This window comes from Kogia breviceps, chromosome 6, assembly GCF_026419965.1.
Source record: "Kogia breviceps isolate mKogBre1 chromosome 6, mKogBre1 haplotype 1, whole genome shotgun sequence".
Taxonomy (NCBI): Eukaryota; Metazoa; Chordata; class Mammalia; order Artiodactyla; family Physeteridae; genus Kogia; species Kogia breviceps.
Genome location: NC_081315.1, coordinates 142,989,462 through 143,008,256, shown reverse-complemented (window position 1 = coordinate 143,008,256; position 18,795 = coordinate 142,989,462). Strand labels below are relative to the sequence as shown.

The window sequence follows — 18,795 nt, the reverse complement described above, 5'->3', positions numbered from 1 at the left end:
ATTGTAACGTACTTGCCAGCAGTTGACATAAAAGCATGACAATTTAATTAACTTTTGCTGAAATGAGGGGAGGGGATTCGCCACTGCCCTATTTTTAAACCATGCAGAGTACGCAGTGGTTGGCCATGGCCATAATTCCACTGAGCTTCTTAAGGCTTAGCCTTGGTTTAATTCTTTTAAAAGTTTTTTTGTTTGTTTTGTTTTGTTTAAGGCCAACTCCAGCATTAGGGATCAAACACGAAAATAGCCCCTGTTCTTCAGAGCCGCCAGTGTGTCCGCCTGACACAACACAGGTGCCACTTGGAGAATTGCTTCAACGCCGAGCACGGGTCCACCTGCCGCCTCAGTGTCTGAGAGATGGGCTTCCTTTCTCCATCTCCCGGCTGTCCTTCTGCAGGGCGGTCAGCACCTGGGAATCACAGGAAGACATCGGTGGGTGACCTGCAATACTCACTGAACACAGGTCCCGACAGCCTCCTGTCCCCTGCCACTTCCGCCTCCCCACCTGCCACTTCTCTGGTCCGTCTTCCACGCCTGCATCCAGATCCACCCTGCAGCATGGAAATCGGACCACGCCGTCACCGGGCTAACGTCTGCAACCACTTCCCACCAGCCAGCAGGCACCAATGTCAAGGCAGGGCTACAGGGCTCTGCTCCTTCCACAGTCTGGCTCCGGCCCTTCACACACGGCTGCCCCCGCTGCCCTGCCCCTCTCTCTCCACCAGCAAGTGATGCATCCTTCTAAGGCCTAAGAGACATCAACTCCTTGCACGGCTTCCCGGGAGTTCCCAAGGCAACCTAGCTCCTTCGACTTGGTGGTCAGCTCTTAGTTAACACCTTTGTTTTTAAAAACATTACATTGCACTGTGATTGCTTAATAACAGCCGTGACATAACAATGGGCCCCATTTATCGCATGCCCACTCTAGCCAAGCAGGGCCTCACCAGGCACCTCCAGCACAGCAGCTGTTTAATCCACACAACACTGTAAGTCACCTGAACAACAGACACTCATACAAGTGACCTGCTAAAAGCCAGACAGCTCCTATGGACTCAAACCCAGATCTGTCTGATTTCAAAACCAAGGGACTCTCTGTAGCACCTGTGCTAAACTACTTGGGCCAGGCACTATGCCACTTTAATTGAATTACAAAGTACAAGGGGTAAAGCAGAAACATTTTATGTGGGTTTCAAATAAATGGCGCAGAAGGGCTAATGTAGAGAAAAGTCCCCCCTCTCTACCTCTAAGTAAATGACACTTTCAACTAAACATAAACATTTAACTGTTTTATAAAGCTCACCAGGATGTTAACCTTAAGCACAGTAGTTAAGAGAGACGTATATAAGCCACAATCCCCACAGGACCTGGAACTAAATACACTCACTGATGCCTCCCCCCAGGCCAACCCCTATTACTGTCCCACTATTAGAGGATGTCCTACTATTTAATAACCTTTGACCTGGTCTTAACCAATAACTTTCACCTAAAATGCGAGGAGCAAAATGACAGCTCTGGATTCAGCCCTTCTCTCTGCGTGTCTCTGTGGGTATGCGGCGGAGGGCGGGGACAGAGGGAAGGACCAGTAATCTTACAGAAAAATACTAATACTAATTAAGGATTTCAAGATGTAGCCCCATATCTTCCTTCTGCGTTGCCCATGTATTTCTTCATCAGAGAAAGGCTCTTCTTCCCTCTCGCCAGATCCCTGATAATTATATAGCCAGTCCTGCTCACACATGAGCTGAGTCGTTTTAACGGCTTTACTGAGATACAGTTCACACACCACACAATTCACCCATCAAAGTGCACAATCCGGTGGCTTTTAGTATATTCGTAGGTATGTGCACCCCTCGCCACGGTCAGTTTCAGAACGTTTTCATCACCCCATCCTCCAGCTATCGCAGCCCTGCCCCCCACCTCGCCCATTCCCTTGGCAACCACTAATCTACTTCCGGTCTCTACAGGTTTCCCTTTCTGAAACTGCACATGAGTGAAACCACACAGCACGTGGTCTTTCGCGGCAGGCTTTTTCACTTCACGTAACGTTCCGAAGGAGCATCCGTGGTGTAGCACGAGTCAGTGCTTCATTCTTTCTTATAAACTGAACGTGTTTATTTCAGAAATGCAACTCATGTCACGCTAAGCACAAAACAGCGCCCACCCCGCCCTGTAAAACAAGGGGAGCATTTCACAGTGTCACCCAAGGGCCCACTACAGCAGCCGTGCTCCTCCCCAAAAGACCCAGATCGGAAGGAAGACCACCAGCCAGGACAGGGAGCTGAGGAAGGACCGGCCGGGAGGCAGACCACAGGGCCCAGGTGAGAGGGGAACCTCCCTCTGCTTAATAAACACACAGGAACTGAATTGTACACTTTTAAAAAGGTGAATTGTATGGTATGTAAATTAATAAAGCTGTTATAAAAATAAAGAGGCTGCTAACTAAGATCAAAGAGAGAGAGTCTAATAACCTATGAAGTAATCTGGCCAAACGTAAAAACTGACTGAGGGCTTCCCTGGTGGCGCAGTGGTCGAGGGCCCGCCTGCCGATGCAGGGGACGTGGCTTCGTGCCCCGGTCCGGGAGGATCCCACATGCTGCGGAGCGGCTGGGCCCGTGAGCCGTGGCCGCTGAGCCTGCGCTCTGCAACGGGAGAGGCCACAGCGGTGAGAGGCCCGCGTACCACAAAAAACAAACAAACAAACAAAAAACGGACTGAGCCTTCAGATCTCTCAATTTACAGGAAATACAGAGTAGAAGGACCACGTTAAACACCACCACAGGGGACTTCCCTGGTGGCCCAGCGGTTAAGACTCTGCACTTTCACCGTGGGGGCCACGGGTTCAATCCCTGATCGAGGAACTAAGATTCCGTGTGCTGCGCTGCGTGGCAGGCATGAATGAATGAATTTTTAAAACACCACAGGGACAGAACCAGCAAAATCCAGATGGTGGGAACTGCTGTTGGACAAATGACCTCATTTCTTCAATAAATAAAGGGGGAAGGGAGAAGTGGAAAGGTGGGTAGCCTATACATTAAAAAAAAAGACTTAAAAGACCCTTCAACCAACTGCAAATGTGTAGACCTTAACTGGATCTTGATTTAAGCAAACTATAAAGCTACTGCTGACATTTGAAAACAGAAATCTGAAGCTGACTGGATTTTTTTTTTTTTTTTTTTTTTTTTGGTGGTACGCGGGCCTCTCACTGTCGTGGTCTCTCCCGTTGCGGAGCGCAGGCTCCAGACGCGCAGGCGCAGCGACCACGGCTCACGGGCCCAGCCGCTCCGCGGCACGTGGGATCCTCCCGGACCGGGGCACGAACCCGCGTCCCCTGCATCGGCAGGCGGACTCGCAACCACCGCGCCACCAGGGAAGCCCCTGACTGGATTGTGACAGGCACGTGGGGGTTCGTTATTCTATTTCTGAATGTACTTTAAATCTACTACTAATAAAAAAGATTAATCAGGAACGAGCATTGTATGGCATGCTTGAGCAAGTACAAGCTTCCCAGAGGACCTGATGCTCAGGCAAACTGTGCATACACAGGGTCAGGAACCAAGGTTTTATTGTTTCCCTTCCAGAATGATCAAGACTAGAACCAGACAACAACAGCCAATCCCACAGGGAACAAAACCTAAGAGGGTGTCCAGAGAAGAAAAGAGGAACCTAGAAGAAGCAGGCCCAGGGTGGACGCACTCCCGTGCTATAATCTCAGCTGCTCTGCTAACAGCTGCTAGAGCCGGAGCAACATATCCCCACATCCAGAGAAGCCCTCCTCCCGCCCTCCCCCCTGCCCTTCCTCCGCCCGCCCTCCCCCTCTCCCCTCCCCCTCCTCCCCCCACCCTCCTCTGCCTCTGCAACTGCTGAGAACACACAGTTCACCTCTCTTTGGGCCTCCTCTGTTTATCAGTGAGATGGGGACAAGTTCGTTCCCTTTGTTTTCTGTCTCTGACATTTAAAAAAAAGGTGGGGGGGGCTTCCCTGGTGGCGTACTGGTTGAGAGTCCGCCTGCCGATGCAGGGGACACGGGTTCGTGCCCCGGTCCGGGAGGATCCCACGTGCCGCGGAGCGGCTGGGCCCGTGAGCCATGGCCGCTGAGCCCGCGCGTCCGGAGCCTGTGCTCCGCAACGGGAGAGGCCACAACAGTGAGAGGCCCGCGTACCACAAAAGAAAAAAAAAAAGGGGGGGGGGGTAGGCTTGTTTTACAAAATACTATCTCACACGCAGAGAGTACTGTGACCGCGAACCAGAAGTTCTGACCTCCCAGTGCCACTGCAGAATGGGTGGGAAGGCTTTTATTCTCCAGCCCCTTCTTCTGGCAGAGACCCAGAGAGGAAAACGCCTGCCCAAGACCCCCCTGTGGCAGAGCCGAGCGTCAAGGCCAGGTCACCTCACTTCCAGCCCAAGAACTACTTCAGAGAGGGCTGTTTCCTCAAAGGGCACTCGGCATAACTCACTTCCTGAATCAGACTACTGAGCCATGGCTCTACGGAACAGAGAACCAAAGACCCGCTTACCTGAGCCCACTTCTTGTTTCGACTTTGCATCTGAACGGTAGCTATGGAAGCAAAAAGCTCCTCGGCAGGCAAGTCCTCGGGCAGCCGCGTCAGGAACTGGGCTGCGTGAATGAAGTCCATCTTGGTCAGGATGTCCTCGAACAGCTTCAGGAGGCCCAGGGCCGTGCGGAACAGAAACTCTTCCCCGTCACGACAGAACACATCCCATACACGACAGGCCAGATCCAGGGGCAAAGATTTGCTATATAAAGTAAAGATCCTGGGAAAAAAGTTTGAGTGTTTCACATTCTGGATGGCACAAAGAAAGAGCTCTGAATTCAGGTCGAATCCATTAAAATGCTCCCTGAGTTAGTCACTTTCATACTTACACTGTAGGCGGGGAGGAGAAGCCTTAGGCCTGCATTCACTCGGACGGTCAATTTAAACATTTTATAGAACAGCATCATCAGGGAGCTTCCCTGGTGGTGCAGGGGTTAAGACTCTGTGCTCCCAATGCAGGGGGCCTGGGTTCGACCCCTGGTCCGGGAACTAGATTCCCACACGTATGCCGCAACTAAGGAGCCCCGAGCCACAACTAAGGGGCACCCCTGCCGCAACTAAGACCTGGCGCAACCAAATAAATTAAAAACAAAAAACAAAAAACAGCTTTATCAGCTTTCACAGAGAATCTCAAACACCATACAGTTTCTGAATTAGACATCAATTACTTCTATGTGCAACACATATTTACCGTGCACCTACTATGTGCTTATTACTCTGAGGTAAGTGCTAGATATAAGGTTAATAAGGCAGACAGAGCTTAGAGTCTGGTGGGGAGTAAAAACAGTAAACAGAAATGTATAATTCAGAGACTTCGCAGGTGGTCCAGTGGTTAAGACTCCACGCCTCCACTGCAGGGGGCACAGGTTCGACCCCTGGTCAGGGAACTGAGATCCTACGTGACACGCAGTGTGGCCACAAAAAATACACACACACACACACACACACACACACACACACACACACACACACACACACACACACACACACACACACACACACACTTCAGCATACACAAGTACCCATTACTTCTGAAGAGTACCATACACTTTTCTCCCAGTAGGGGTCAGCAAAGGAACAGAGTAAATTCTTCCAAATAAATTTGACAGTGGATTACAAGAAATTGATCTTATATTTAGCAATGCACACCATCAGATGAAAAAAATAAGTGAAACACAGATACGTATTCCCTTAAAGCACTGTGATGATCACAATTCAAACTACCAAACAAATACAGTCTTAGGTGAGCAAACAGGTCTAACCATCTCTACCCTGGACTTGGTTGGGCCTATGTCACAAAGCAAGGCAGGTCCAGGTTGAGATGCGGGCCAAGCTGGTTCTCTGTGAATCCGCCCTCCTCCCGCAGCCGTGAGACGCAGCCCGGGTGCCATCTCCGGGTGCCTCCTGAGCCCCACCCGCTCCGGGCCCCGCTCTGCCCCGGTGCTTTGACCGCGAGCTGTCTGCTGCTGTCTTCCCCACGGACACTGCCCAGGGGTAGGGACCCCACCCACTGCATCTCCATCCGCAGCATCTGGCGCAGCATCTGGCCATCTCTGCTGAGGAAGTGTGTCCGCAGACGCCCGGTCCGCTTCAGGATGTCACAGGCGTCAGCGGCTCTCACTGCCTTCTTCCCAGAACCAGTCGGCATCTCAAGTGGGGGCGTTCTCTAGCCCTCCTGGAAAATCACTTTTCCACAGGTTTCAGTATTTCTTTAGTGCCCATGCTGACTCGAGACCCACAGAGCCCATGAAGGCCGCTGAGCTTGGTCAGGAGGTAATGTCAGCAGGCCTTTAACTGCAGGACTCTCACTCTCCTACAACAGATCCTACCAGAAACATTACACCGGGACTTCCCTGCTGGTCCAGCGGTAAAGAATCCTCCTTATAATGCAGGGGACGCGGGTTCGATCCCTGGTCAGGGAACTAAGATCTCACGTGCTGTGGGTCAACTAAGCCCACGTGCGGCAACTACTGAGCGCCGCGAGCCGCAACTAAGACCCGATGGGGCCAAAAGTAATGAATAAAGTAAATAAATAAATAGATCTTAAAAAGAAAGGTCACCCCATGCTGGCAGACCTGCTCACAGGTTTCACAGGCGCGGGCTTTCTATCGGCGGCGAGCTCCAGGGTGCACTCTGCTCTGTGCCTCTCTCCCCCTTGCAGGACACTCTGCGGAGGAGTACGCACACAGCACACGCCAACGGAGACCCAGTAACCTTCAGGGCTACCCCGTCAGTGCTTTCCAAGGTTCAAGAAAGGCATGATAATCTAGATTTCAACTCAGATGATGGAAGAGGAAGACAGATGTCAGAGAAAAACCACCCCAGCTCCGCCACCAGTAACAGAAGCCGACCCTGAACCCATGCCCTGAACGTCCACCGTGGGCCACGTGCCCTCAGGCAACATGCTGAGGAGGACAACCTACCTTTAAAAGGTGCAACAAACCTTCAGCCTGAGGGTCTTACTGTCTCAAAACTCAGAAAACCGTCTCATTACTCAGTCTAGAAAACACAGCTCAAGGGACAGCCAAGAGATCTCTGTTTCGCCTCTCAGTCTGAACGGTCTCCATTCTATCTAGAAGACATTTTATTTTTTTATTTTTTATTTATTTTTTATTTTTTTATTTTTTTCTATATGCGGGCCTCTCACTGTTGTGGCCTCTCCCCTTGCAGAGCGCAGGCTCCAGATGTGCAGGCTCAGCGGCCATGGCTCATGGGCCCAGCCGCTCCGCGGCATGTGGGATCTTCCCAGACCGGGGCACGAACCCGTGTCCCCTGCATCGGCAGGCGGACTCTCAACCACTGCGCCACCAGGGAAGCCCAACATTTTATTTTTAAAAGACGAAAAAGAACTGACCTAATCCCCAGTACTACTTACATGCCAATTCATCAGTGGAAGTCAAACCTTTACATCTTAAAAGCAGAGACTTAGCAAAAAAAGATGGGAAAATTGAGTAGCTATAGGCAAAGAGGGAGAAAAACAACAAAAGAAATTTCTCAAACAGAATATTCTTGAGTTCAGATTTGTGTGTGGGTCTTCATAAACTACTTCAGATATACTTTGAACTTTACAAAAAAAAAAAAACTTTACAAAAAAAAAAGCTAACATCCAAATGATGAAGAATGCCACATTCATCTGGGACACAGTAAGTTCTATATAGGTGTTATTTATTATTACATTTTTTTTAAATGTATGCCCAAAATGATATATATTCAACACATTAGAAGTACTGTCTATAGGAAATGGAGGGGGGATGGCATAAAAAGGAATAACAACAGACAAGCAAGAGTAGCCTTGCATGAAATAGTGACACTAGTTTACCATGAACTCAGAAGTATGATTAATTTAATCCTCTTCAATTGACATTTTTTAAAAAATTCACAAGAATTTACCAATCAAGCTGTTATCAACCATTTGCTTTACTGAGTTGGCAAATACGGATTATTTGCAGGTAGCATTTGTGGTAAGTCAACGGTTCGAAGTTCAAAAAACTCACCCTGAACTTAGGATGAACTTAAGATATAAAAACTGGACTTCCCTGGTGGCACAGTGGTTAAGAATCCACCTGCCAATGCAGGGGACAAGGCTTCGAGCCCTGTTCCGGGAAGATCCCACGTGCCGCGGAGCAACCAGGCCCGTGCGCCACGACTACTGAGCCGGCGCTCTAGAGCCCGCGAGCCACAACTACTGAAGCCCGCGTACCTGAAGCCCGTGCTCCGCAAAAGAGAAGCCACCACAGTGAGAAGCCTGCGCACCGCAACAAAGAGTAGCCCCCCGCTCGCCACAACTAGAGAAAGTCCACACACAGCAACGGAGACCCAACACAGCCAAATAAATAAATAAGATATCAAAACTACAGCCAAGCCCAGCCCACCCCCCCCCCCAAAAAAAAAGGGAACGCCACCCTTAATGCTTGTGGTGCCCATCTGCGGGACCCTGCCAAGCTTCCTAGGCATTCCCATTAGCCACGCGGTAACTTCTAGATCTGAGCCCTGCTGGTTCTCATCAAGTCAGTCCATCCATCATAAATACTTTCCAAAGCCCGCTCCGTGCCAGCCCCTGTTCTTTGTGCTGAGGCTATACTCCCTGCCCTCGGGGGTGGAAAGGATATGCGCAGAATGTCACATGTTGATTTAACTCAAAGCGGGGGTGGGAGATAGGGACTACCAGTTAGGGTGTGTAAACAGGACGGTCAAGGAGAGTGCATCCCTGAAAAGGGACACTTCCATAAAGCCCCGGAAGAGGAAGCAGAGGAAGCGGGAAGGCAGGAGAAAGGGTCAGCGAAGTACCCAGGCGGAGGAAGCGGTGAGTCCACGAGCTCTGAGGCAGGAGCAAACCCAGCACATGCAAGAAGAGCAAGGAGGCCACTGGGCTGAAGCCAAAAGCAGCCAAGGGGAGAACACGAGGACGCCCGCGGGGCCCGGGGGCCCGGCACACAGGACCTTACAGGCTGTTACAAGGCCTGCAGGTTTTATTCTGTGAGTGGGGCATCTGACCAGGGGAGGGGCCTGTCCCCTGTGCTGAGAAGCAGCTGCAGGGGAACGCAGGCTTCGCTGGGCGACCACTGAGACAATGAGGCAGGTCAGCACGGCAGGGCAGCAGTGGAGGAGGCCTGAGGCAGAGAGGCCGTGGACAGACGGACGTGTCTCGCGGGAAATGCAATGGAGGGGTGGGTCTAAGATGCAGTTCAAAGGATGGAGTTCTCGTTTGAGGACATGTGGGACCGCTGGTTTGGACAGGAAGGTCAAGAGTTGAGTTTGAGGCATGTTACGTTGGTAAGCCAGACATCCAAGCGGATAAATGAATTAATCTGGAGTTCAGAGGGCTCTGGGCTGGCGACAGTTTGTGTACAGATGGTATCAGATAAAGGAAGTACTCTGCAATCAGAGAGTGAAGAACGTCAGATGCTGCTGAAAAGTCAAGTAAGACTGAGAACTGATCGCCAAGCACATGCTTCATGCAGAGAAGTATGCACTGTGCCGTGCATTGTATCATTGACTATTTTTTATGCACTGAAATGGAATTATTAAGGCCTTGAATGTACTATACCTTAAATAAAATGTACCTTTCAAAGAAAAACATTTAAAACTTTCCCGCTGGCAAATGCCTACTCACCCACAGCTCAGCCTAGGTGACCCTGTCTGGGAAGGCTGCTTCCTGGCCCCGGGACAGGCTGGGTCTCTCCCGGCAGATGTTCACACACTGCACTGCCCCTCACACATCCCTCTCACGACATTCATGGGATGGGGCAGGACCTCCCACCCCAGCCACCTTGCGTGCTCTGAGCCTCACAGGCTCTGGCAGGCCTTCCAGCAGTCAGCTGCCGGCCCCTGGGATCCAGCCCGGGCCACCTCCTGCTCGACAGCCAGAGTCCAGGGTCACTGCCTCCCGGTCTCCTGCGCTGGCCTCCTGCGCTGGACGGCCAGCCTCTGAGCAGGGGGGTCGTTCTCCCCCCCCCCCTTCAAGCGGGGCTGCTCGGATGTGCTCCAGCATCCTCAGGCTCCCTCCCTCTCCTCCCGTCTCCCCTTTCACTGGAAAAGCATTCATCACCAGCGGCTTTCACATGCTTGGCTGTATTCTAAACCACACCTAGACTCAAAAGCAGCTGCCCACAGGACACTGAAACAACGCTCTCCTGGCTTCCGCTCAGAAGAGTGGTTGATCAGACTCCATCCCGTCGTCCCTGCGGGTGAAGAGCCGCTCAGCCCGGGAACACGAGGGCTGCCGCGCGCACGGGGCCCTCCCCGCCTGCAGTCCTGCAAGTGTGCTCCCCAAGGCGTACTCTGGGCTTCCTCCTGCTCCAGCCAGGATGCGCGTGGAAGAAACAGGGGCGGACGGTGAAAGCCCCACGCCTTCCCGGGACTGCTGGTGCTGTTCTCCCACGGAGGAAGAGACAATGCGAGGGTTTCTCCCCCAGGACATGTTTGCTTTTCTCCCCTGGACCACTGCATATTACTGCACTGTACATGAAAGATGATAGTTTCAGGTACCGATTCAACTAATGCAAAAAAATGTCGTTTTATATTGCTAAACTAATGAAGTGGCTATAGCCTCGTAAAAGACAACGAACACTAATTGTATCTATTTCCTCCCCCTTAATGTGTGTGTAAGAGGAACAGTTTCCTCCCTGTCACGCCTTCCTAATTTCCAGAAAACATTCTTATCTGGCGGTGCCTAATCTAACTAAACAGGGAGCACAGTCAGGGAAGGGAGATGGGGAGGGGGTCCACCACTTCCAAAGCCGGGCGTGGAGGCAAAGCTCCTTCTCAGAAACCGGGGTGGGAGAACGGACACCCACCCTGTCCGCTTCTCACAGTAAAACAGAGCCGCCAGGAAGCACATACTTCCCGGGGCGGGGGGGGGGGGGGGGGGGGGGGGCGCTGGACGCTGCTTTATAAGCTCCTACCTGGATTATCCAGTTTATTCCTTGAGGAAGTACAACAATCATCTCCATTGTACAGGTGAAGAAACCACAAATAAAGGGAGGCTGTAGGAACACAGACTTAGCCTGAGGTAAAAGGGCAAAGGTCACCTAGCAGTCTCCCTCACGGAGAAGCCACCATCAGAGACGTGGACCTTCATGGCCTGACATCACGGATTTCCAGCTGTGCCCACATTTCCCCATCCTGACCAGTCCCTAAGAATGAGCCTTTGTCCCCAGAGCTGGCTTAGGAAGTGGCCCTGAACCCCACTCCCAAGGCCACCATGGCGCCCCCAGCGCTCTAGAAACTCAGACAAGCAAGGAAGACGCTGCTAGATAACTATCTAGCCTCCTTAGATGTTGTGAGGATTAAATAAAACAACATTAAACACCTAACGCAGAGCTGCATTCATTAAAGAACTGAACGCAGTTGTATGTGTGTCGGTTCAAACTTAATTAATAAGCCCAACCCCTGCCCCGGTCCTGGAAGCCATCAGCCAGATCCACCTCTGAGCCCCCAGAGCACCCTCCAACTTGAGCCCAAAGGTGTTCTCACCTTAGGTGCCAGCACCAAGCAGCAGGTAAATAATGTGACCCCTGCATTAGCACCTAGGCTCCATCTCAGCCAGGCTGTGGTACGCTGGTGACCACAGGCTGTGCGGGCCCTTCCTGCGAGCAGCTTTCTCACCTGCGGGCTTGGAATCCTCCTCCAGCCCCCCACATGCACTGAGGAGGCCCCCGCGTGGGACAGATGCTACTCCGGATGCCGGGAGCTCAGCAAGACAACCCCACCCTGGAGTTCTCAGGCAGACCCGGAAGTTAGGAGCTAATGGTAAGGGGCCTCCCTGGTGGCGCAGCGGTTAAGAATACACCTGCCAGTGCAGGGGACATGGGTTCGGGCCTGATCCAGGAAGACCCCACATGCCGCAGAGCAACTAAGCCCATGCGCCACAACCACTGAGCCTGCGTGCCACAACTACTGAAGCCCGCATGCCACAACTACTGAAGCCCGTACGCCTAGAGCCCGTGCTCCGAGACAAGAGAAGCCACCGCAATGAGAAGCCCGCGCACCACAGCGAAGAGCAGCCCCCGCTCGCCGCAACTAGAGAAGGCCTGTATGTGCAGCAAAGAAGACCCAACGCAGCCAAAACTAAAATGAATTAATTTAAAAATAAATAAATAAAAGCTAGTGGCAAAATGTATGCAAGATGCAATGGAAACTAAAATCTTCCGATGGCAATTTCACCTTGAACCTGCCTTTAAGGTAGAGAGACTGAGTGTAATGACAGGATCTCCAAGTATCACCAAACGTCATTCAAGAAACGTTAATCAGGATAGAGAAAGTTCTGCTTGACTCTTTTTTTTTTTTTTTTTTTTTTTTGCGGTATGCGGGCCTCTCACTGTTGTGGCCTCTCCCATTGCGGAGCACAGGCTCCGGACGCGCAGGCCCAGCGGCCATGGCTCACGGGCTTAGCTGCTCCGCGGCATGTGGGATCTTCCCGGACCAGGGCACGAACCCGCGTCCCCTGCATCGGCAGGCGGGCTCTCAACCACTGCGCCACCAGGGAAGCCCCTGCTTGACTCTTTTATTAATTCAGGATTATATATTACAAAACCTACTCACGCCTCCAAATAATTGTGCCGTTTGACAGCAGTGGGAAGTGTTTTCATACGTTAAATGACCGCACGTCAGTCCCCTGCCTGAACACTGGAAACTGTAGGAAGATGCGAACAGCGGGCGAGACCCTGTTGTGACCCTCCCGTCTCCGTGTGAGCAAAGAAGAGCGACAAGCACACCGAACGAGACCCCTCGCCAAGGAGGCGGCATCGGCAAGTGCATCTAAGTCTCAGCTGTGAAGTCTCCGTAACACTGGGCAGACGGCAGCCCCCGGTCCACGTGGGGAGGCTGGCACCCCAGTGAGTCTCGGGCTGGGCCCCTCAGGAACAGATACGCTCTTGGCTCTAGGACTCTGAGCCCAGCACGGGGCCAGGCACTAGGGACACAGAGGGGACTGACAAAGCTCAGTGTGTTACCGGAGCAGCTCTCAGTGGGTCGGTGCCGTGATGGATGGAAGCATCAACTGCTGGGGTGCAGGGGAGAGAAAAGAGGATTCTGGAAGAGTAAGTCTCACACTGGGCAAGACAATGTGCTATAAAAGCTACAATGTTATCATCCAGGGGGTGGAGACACCGTCCCGGGAGTGAAGGAGGACAGTTCCTAGATGGCCTCTGGTGGGCAGATGGCGGGGCAGGGAAGGAGATTTTGTCATCTAATCTGAGCACCTGCCCAGCTCACCCAGGACACTCGGCGGCCAAACCGCAGGGGCTCCACAACCCTCCGACATGGACACGGAGAGTCAGCTACCGGCATCCTCTGCAGACCACACACGCGGTGCAGCTCCGCCAGGCGTGTGCAGCTCAGGCAGGCCCTGATGTCAGGGGTGTAGACGTGGCTTTGGGAAAGTGATGTGAGGCAGCAGGAGAAGCAAGAGCTCTGGAGAGAGAACGATCTGGACCGCTCACTACGGCTGTGACACCGGGTAAGGGGCCTCAGCGGCTTCCTCTGTGCTAAGCCGGACCTGCTCCAGATGCTGTGAAGGTGAAACAAAGCAGCGAATGTCTCTGAAACGCCAGCTTCTAGGACGGGTCCTGAGCGACACCTGCTCTTTCCCCGGGCCTCCTTCCCATTGCCTTCCCTGTTTCTGATCTGAGCTTCTAGCAAGAGCCTGAATCGCTGCAGACCATCTATAAATGTGGACTGCAAGGAATAAATCATGAATGCGTACCACTTAAATAGTTACGAAGGCCTGCGCTAGGACTGCAGACACGGGCAACGTCTTACTTGGTCCTAATTCTAGAAAGCAGTCAAGCACTTCACCAAGAATAAGCCAACGCCAGCAGGGGCCTAGGCATCGAAGCGCAGCGGGCGGCATTCACGAGGCTCCGGGCACCGACCGCATCCCATCACGAAGGTCTCAGGACCAGGAGAGGAATCCCTGGAGCTCCCGCTTATTCAGACACCCAGCGCTGTGCTCCACGTTCACCGCCCACGTGTCTGACGCACGCTGAACACCCTCTCATCAGGGTGCTGAGCTCTGGGACCCACCGCGTGGGCTACGCTGCCTCGTGACTAAAGCCCCCAGAGAGGACTCTGCGGACGCGCACAGGCTCTGGAGCAGGCGGCTGGCGCCCGGACACCAGCGGTGCCGTCCAGCCAGCCGTACGACCCTGAGCAGGTCACTGTGCCTCTCCGGGCCTCAACTTCCTCACGCGTCAGACAGAGGTGTTACAATTCACTCCAAGGGCTTGTTCTAAGGGCTAAATGAGATCACGTGAGAAGCACTGGCGTCAGTCAGCGCGAGTCCCCTCGGCCTCTGCCCCCACTGGATTACAGCCGTCTTCGGGCCAGAACAAGAACGGGTAAGCGCCCTCCCGGACAGCACTCCACACTGCCCGGCGTGACCACCACTGACCTCTTGCACTGTGACACCGTCAGAGCGGATCGGCACCAGCTCTTTGGTTGAACAAACAAAACAGGAAATTTCAGAGTGCTCTGCACAGAGTAAAGGCTAGGTGGGTACTGTTTCAAAACACCTGTCTCAGTCATACATATGTGTGTATATATATACATGTAATTACATTGCTGCACACATGGGCACACACCGGGTCACGACATAAAGTTTATTTCCTTTTGCAAGTCAGGGTGAAAAAAGTTTGAAAGACACTATTCCAGGACAGTGTTTTCCAAACCTCCCTTTAACCTGGAATCCTAAGAATCTCACTTGGGGGCCTAAAACAGATAAGGCAGAAGCTGAAGACTCCGGTCCCATGTGATCCTCTCCTAACACCCTCCCCGAGGGGTCACGGGCCCCGGGCCTGGGAATCTGGGAGGCCAGGGTTCATAGTCAAATTACAGCACAGGTGCACCGACAGGGGTGCAGAGGCACAGCCTACGCAAAAGCTGACTGTTCATGGCGTGGAGAAATCATCTGTTGGTTAAATTAAGGTGGCCTTTTAGGCAGGCCCCAAACACTCCCACCCGGCACAGCCAGACAGGTGAGCCCAGCACCCCGGCAGCGGCCACTTCGCGGCCTGACGTCTATACTCTTCTGTAGTGACGCCAGCACTTGTGGCCTCAGCTACAAGCTCTGACCTCCAAACTCTTGTTCCCAGCAAGAATTCAGCGGAATCAGAACAGTCTCAGGGTTCAGAACAGAAGCAATGAAACGCCAAGAGTCCCAAAGGCTCATTCCCATGGGTGCAGACAAATCAGCTTTATTTAAGGGACTGAGCCTCGTTTCAGAGGACGTTCGGACTTTACCTTCTAGAAGTAAGCCTTTCGTGTCCTGAAAAAAGTGAGCCAAAAAAAAAAAAAAAAAAAAAAAATTCAAACCAGCAACACGTTCCCGGCAGTTTTAGATTCACTGCGCAAATTAGTTCTGGAACCCAAACGGGCCTTTCAGTCCAAGCACATCTTTCCTTCCGCAAAGCCCCTCTGCACGGCGGGGCAGGGGGATGTAGGGTGGCCGCCTTACGAGGCCCTGAAAGGCTAACCATCTGGGTAGACGGATGAGGAAACAGGCTCAGAGAGGCCCCGTGGCCCTCGCTCAGGCCACAGTTAAGTAACGAGAGAGGCCGGGGGTCGGGCGGGCCTGCGGGACTCCGGAGCTAACACCCCTCCCGCAGCGGGGGCCTGAGGCACCGCTCCCTCTGGGCCCCCAGCTACCGCCAGCCTTCTCAACTGGCCCTCTGTGGGTGACGTCCCAGCCCTTGCCCAGGCCACCACGTCCACCGCGTGAGAAGACCTGCCGGTCTACCGCTCCACCCCGGAACTCTGGAAGCCGGTAAGTACACTCCGATGTCCGACAGGTCCCCTAAAGCTGCCGTGTCGCCGCATCTGGCCCCTCCGCGCCCTGATCTCGGCTGGTCCCGCGGCACTTGCCCTGGGACCCCAGCCTGCCCTCGCGGGCGCCTCTCCCTCACCACTCCCCACCCACTTCCGCAGCCTCCGCTCAGGCCCTGCTCTTTCTTTCTCCCTTCGCCTGTCCGCCTCCCCTAACCTAGCACTCACTTCCCACAGAACGCACCTCCAGCCTCACCGCAAGCGAAGGCCTTCCACGGCTCCCTCTGGCCCCGTAATCCCGCCTGAGCTCCTCAGTTCGGCATCCAAGGTGCACCCGACTCGGCCTGCCGAGCTCTCGCCTGCCATTCTCTGCCCTGGACTTGAGGCTCCCGCACCAGCACACCAACTGCCGCAGCCCCGATGATGCTGCAGCACCGCACGCTCACGTCACGTCTTGCTCAAACTCCCGTGTTGCCTTGCGTCCCCTGACCCCTCGGCCTGTCTCAGGCCTCGGTCCGCCCCTTGTTCCAGAGACAACACTCATCACACGCTGGGCGGCCTCGCTGTGCACGGACGGCCTCTCGCCCTGGACAGAAGCTCCGGACAGGCAAGCGCCTGCCGGTCTGCGATCCCAGCAGAGAGCCCGCACAGACCCGGCGCTTAGTGACGTCTCGCGGAAGGAATGGGTGAACGGCACCCTGGAAACCGGGAGTCCAAGACACCCTTCTCCCCTGGAGGGAGTTCAGGAGGACCGGTCGGCGTCACAGGCAGTACTCAAGAGAGCGACAGAGCTGAGCAGGTGACCAGCAGCACAGGGCTGAGGACACAGGGCGGGTCATGCTCGGGGCGGCTGGGGAGACCGTAAGGCAGGACGCGGGGCTCAGCTGAGCCCTGAGAGAAGCTGGCGGCGAGGAGTGAAAAACGGGGGCACGGAGATGAGAAAACACTCTGAAAACACATATAAATGCAGTCTTACCAATCGATTAGGTAGATGTCTGGAGTTAAGTTGTTTTTCTTGAAATGGGCAAATAATTTCGGCAAATTTTCTTCAAAGAATACCTCAAATGCAGCAAAATAAGTCAACATCTAGGGAGATAATGTGAAATACACTAATAAACTCATTATCAGCACAAGTTTCCAATCCACCAAAAAGAGTCAATATACTTACACCTTTAGAATCGAACAGCCATCTTCGAATGTAAATTCTCACACAGCTTCATTGGCAACCCGAAACTAGGCGCTACACAGGCAGTTTCTAAGTGAGCTCGCTCCCTAACCTCATGTAACGCTACCGACTACACCTTATTCTTTCTTCCATTTGTAGATAACTGAAACCCAGAGCAGTACGTAGCTTGCCTCATGAGGCCACATCACCGGCGTGTGGCAAGGCAGGGCCCTGAACCCACGCCTGTCCCGCAGGCTAGGCTGACGTCTGATGGGCTCAGTCTTTCCTAAGAACCAGGAACGAATGAACTGTCGAAAATGATCTCAAAAAAACACGCCTGCCTCCCTGCCGACCGGCAGCATTTCCAGAGGGCATATAATGCTAATACTGAGGCAGGGCAACAGCGCTCTGGCTCCGAAGTGCAGCTCTTTTGAGGCACTGAGGGAGAAAACGCTGAAGGGAAAGGAAGCGGCCACAGCCTGTTTTATGAGCACATGCTTTTCAACTTCTTCGAGGGTTTGCAGGGAAACGAAACACACAGAGCAGCGGTGCGGGGCTGAAACAGAAAGAACGGCTACAAGTGGGTGGGAGCGATAGGAATCTGAGGGGCTGGACGCACGTGGGCAGACAGCAACTCCCGGACGTTGTTTGCACATCTTAATGAAGGCACGTACGGTGAACCAGGGGTTCCCAACTGGGGGGAATCTGTCTCCCGGAGGACAATTGGCTGTGCCTCGGGACACTTCTGGTTGCTCCATCTAGAAGGGGGGTGCTGCTGCAGGCCAAGGATGCTGCTAAACAGCCTTGATGCACAGGACAGCCTCCACGACGGCTATCTGGCCCCAAGTGTCCACGGCGCTGCTGCAAAGAACCCCTGCTGGAAATGCAGGTCCCACTCAACGTGATGATTCTATGATTTTTCCTTAATAATACAAGCTATAATTTTTAAGCACAGTTTTTATCATGTGTTTCCAAAGAGGAAGGTGGGGTCTTATCTTCCAAATGAGGAGGTATTTAGATTTTTCCTGACTATGAAAGTAGTATCTGTAAAATGCTCACTGTGGAAAACTTATGAAGTACAGAAATGAATAAAGATCATCCGTAAACACTATTACTATTGTGGTATATTTCCTTTTATCGTTAAATATGGTAGCTATTATGGAATACCTTCTGTTTTACATGCTTTTGAAAAAATTAGCATTTTTTCTTAAATATTTCTCCCAATACAATTCTGCGCAATTAGTACTGCACGGGATATGTTTCCAGATCTTAAGGAACCATTCTGCATTCCCTTAAATCTCTATTTTTAAATGTTTTCATTTTTCACAATGAAAAATAATTTTAAATTTTATTGAATAATTACAAACAACCGTGTAATAACCACCTTTATGCAGAGTGCCTTGCCCACACTTGAACTTTCTTAAAACCGATTCTTACGAGCAGAATTATATACCAACGCCATTTACTGCTACTGACATCTAACACCAAACTGTCTTCTAGAAGGACTCTGCCGATTTACATTTCCCTTCACAGCCAGCATTCAGCAGCTTTAAAACACTTCTTAAAAAAAAAAAAAAAAAAAAAAATGTATGTACGTCCTGAGCAAGAAATACTCAGGACTCCTTAAGGTATTAAGGAGAAAAATTGCCTAGCTGATTTAAACTGTTAGATCGCTTTGGTCCTAAAGTACTGACGATAAATTAATTAACAGTGAACTATCAGCAAATGATCAGCAAATCAAGACAACGTTAATTAAAAAGCTGATGATTTGTTGAACTGGTGACTCCTTGTCTGGCCTACGGGAAGCAGAAAGGG

General features: G+C 52.3%; 1 protein-coding gene across 12 annotated transcripts in view; it reads right to left on the bottom strand.

Annotated features, from left to right (window-relative positions):
* Positions 1-22: 22 nt before the first annotated feature.
* Positions 23-18,795, bottom strand: part of TBC1D14 (TBC1 domain family member 14) — a 103,244-nt gene continuing 84,471 nt past the window's right edge. For all 12 annotated transcript variants that reach the window (XM_067036723.1, XM_067036728.1, XM_059066206.2 and 9 more), the window contains 3 exons: positions 16,792-16,901; positions 4,515-4,773; positions 23-409 (listed from right to left, as the gene is read on the bottom strand). In XM_067036723.1, coding sequence (XP_066892824.1) covers positions 344-409; positions 4,515-4,773; positions 16,792-16,901 — 435 coding nt within the window. In that variant the 3' untranslated portion in view covers positions 23-343. The remainder of the gene's footprint in view (positions 410-4,514; positions 4,774-16,791; positions 16,902-18,795) is intronic.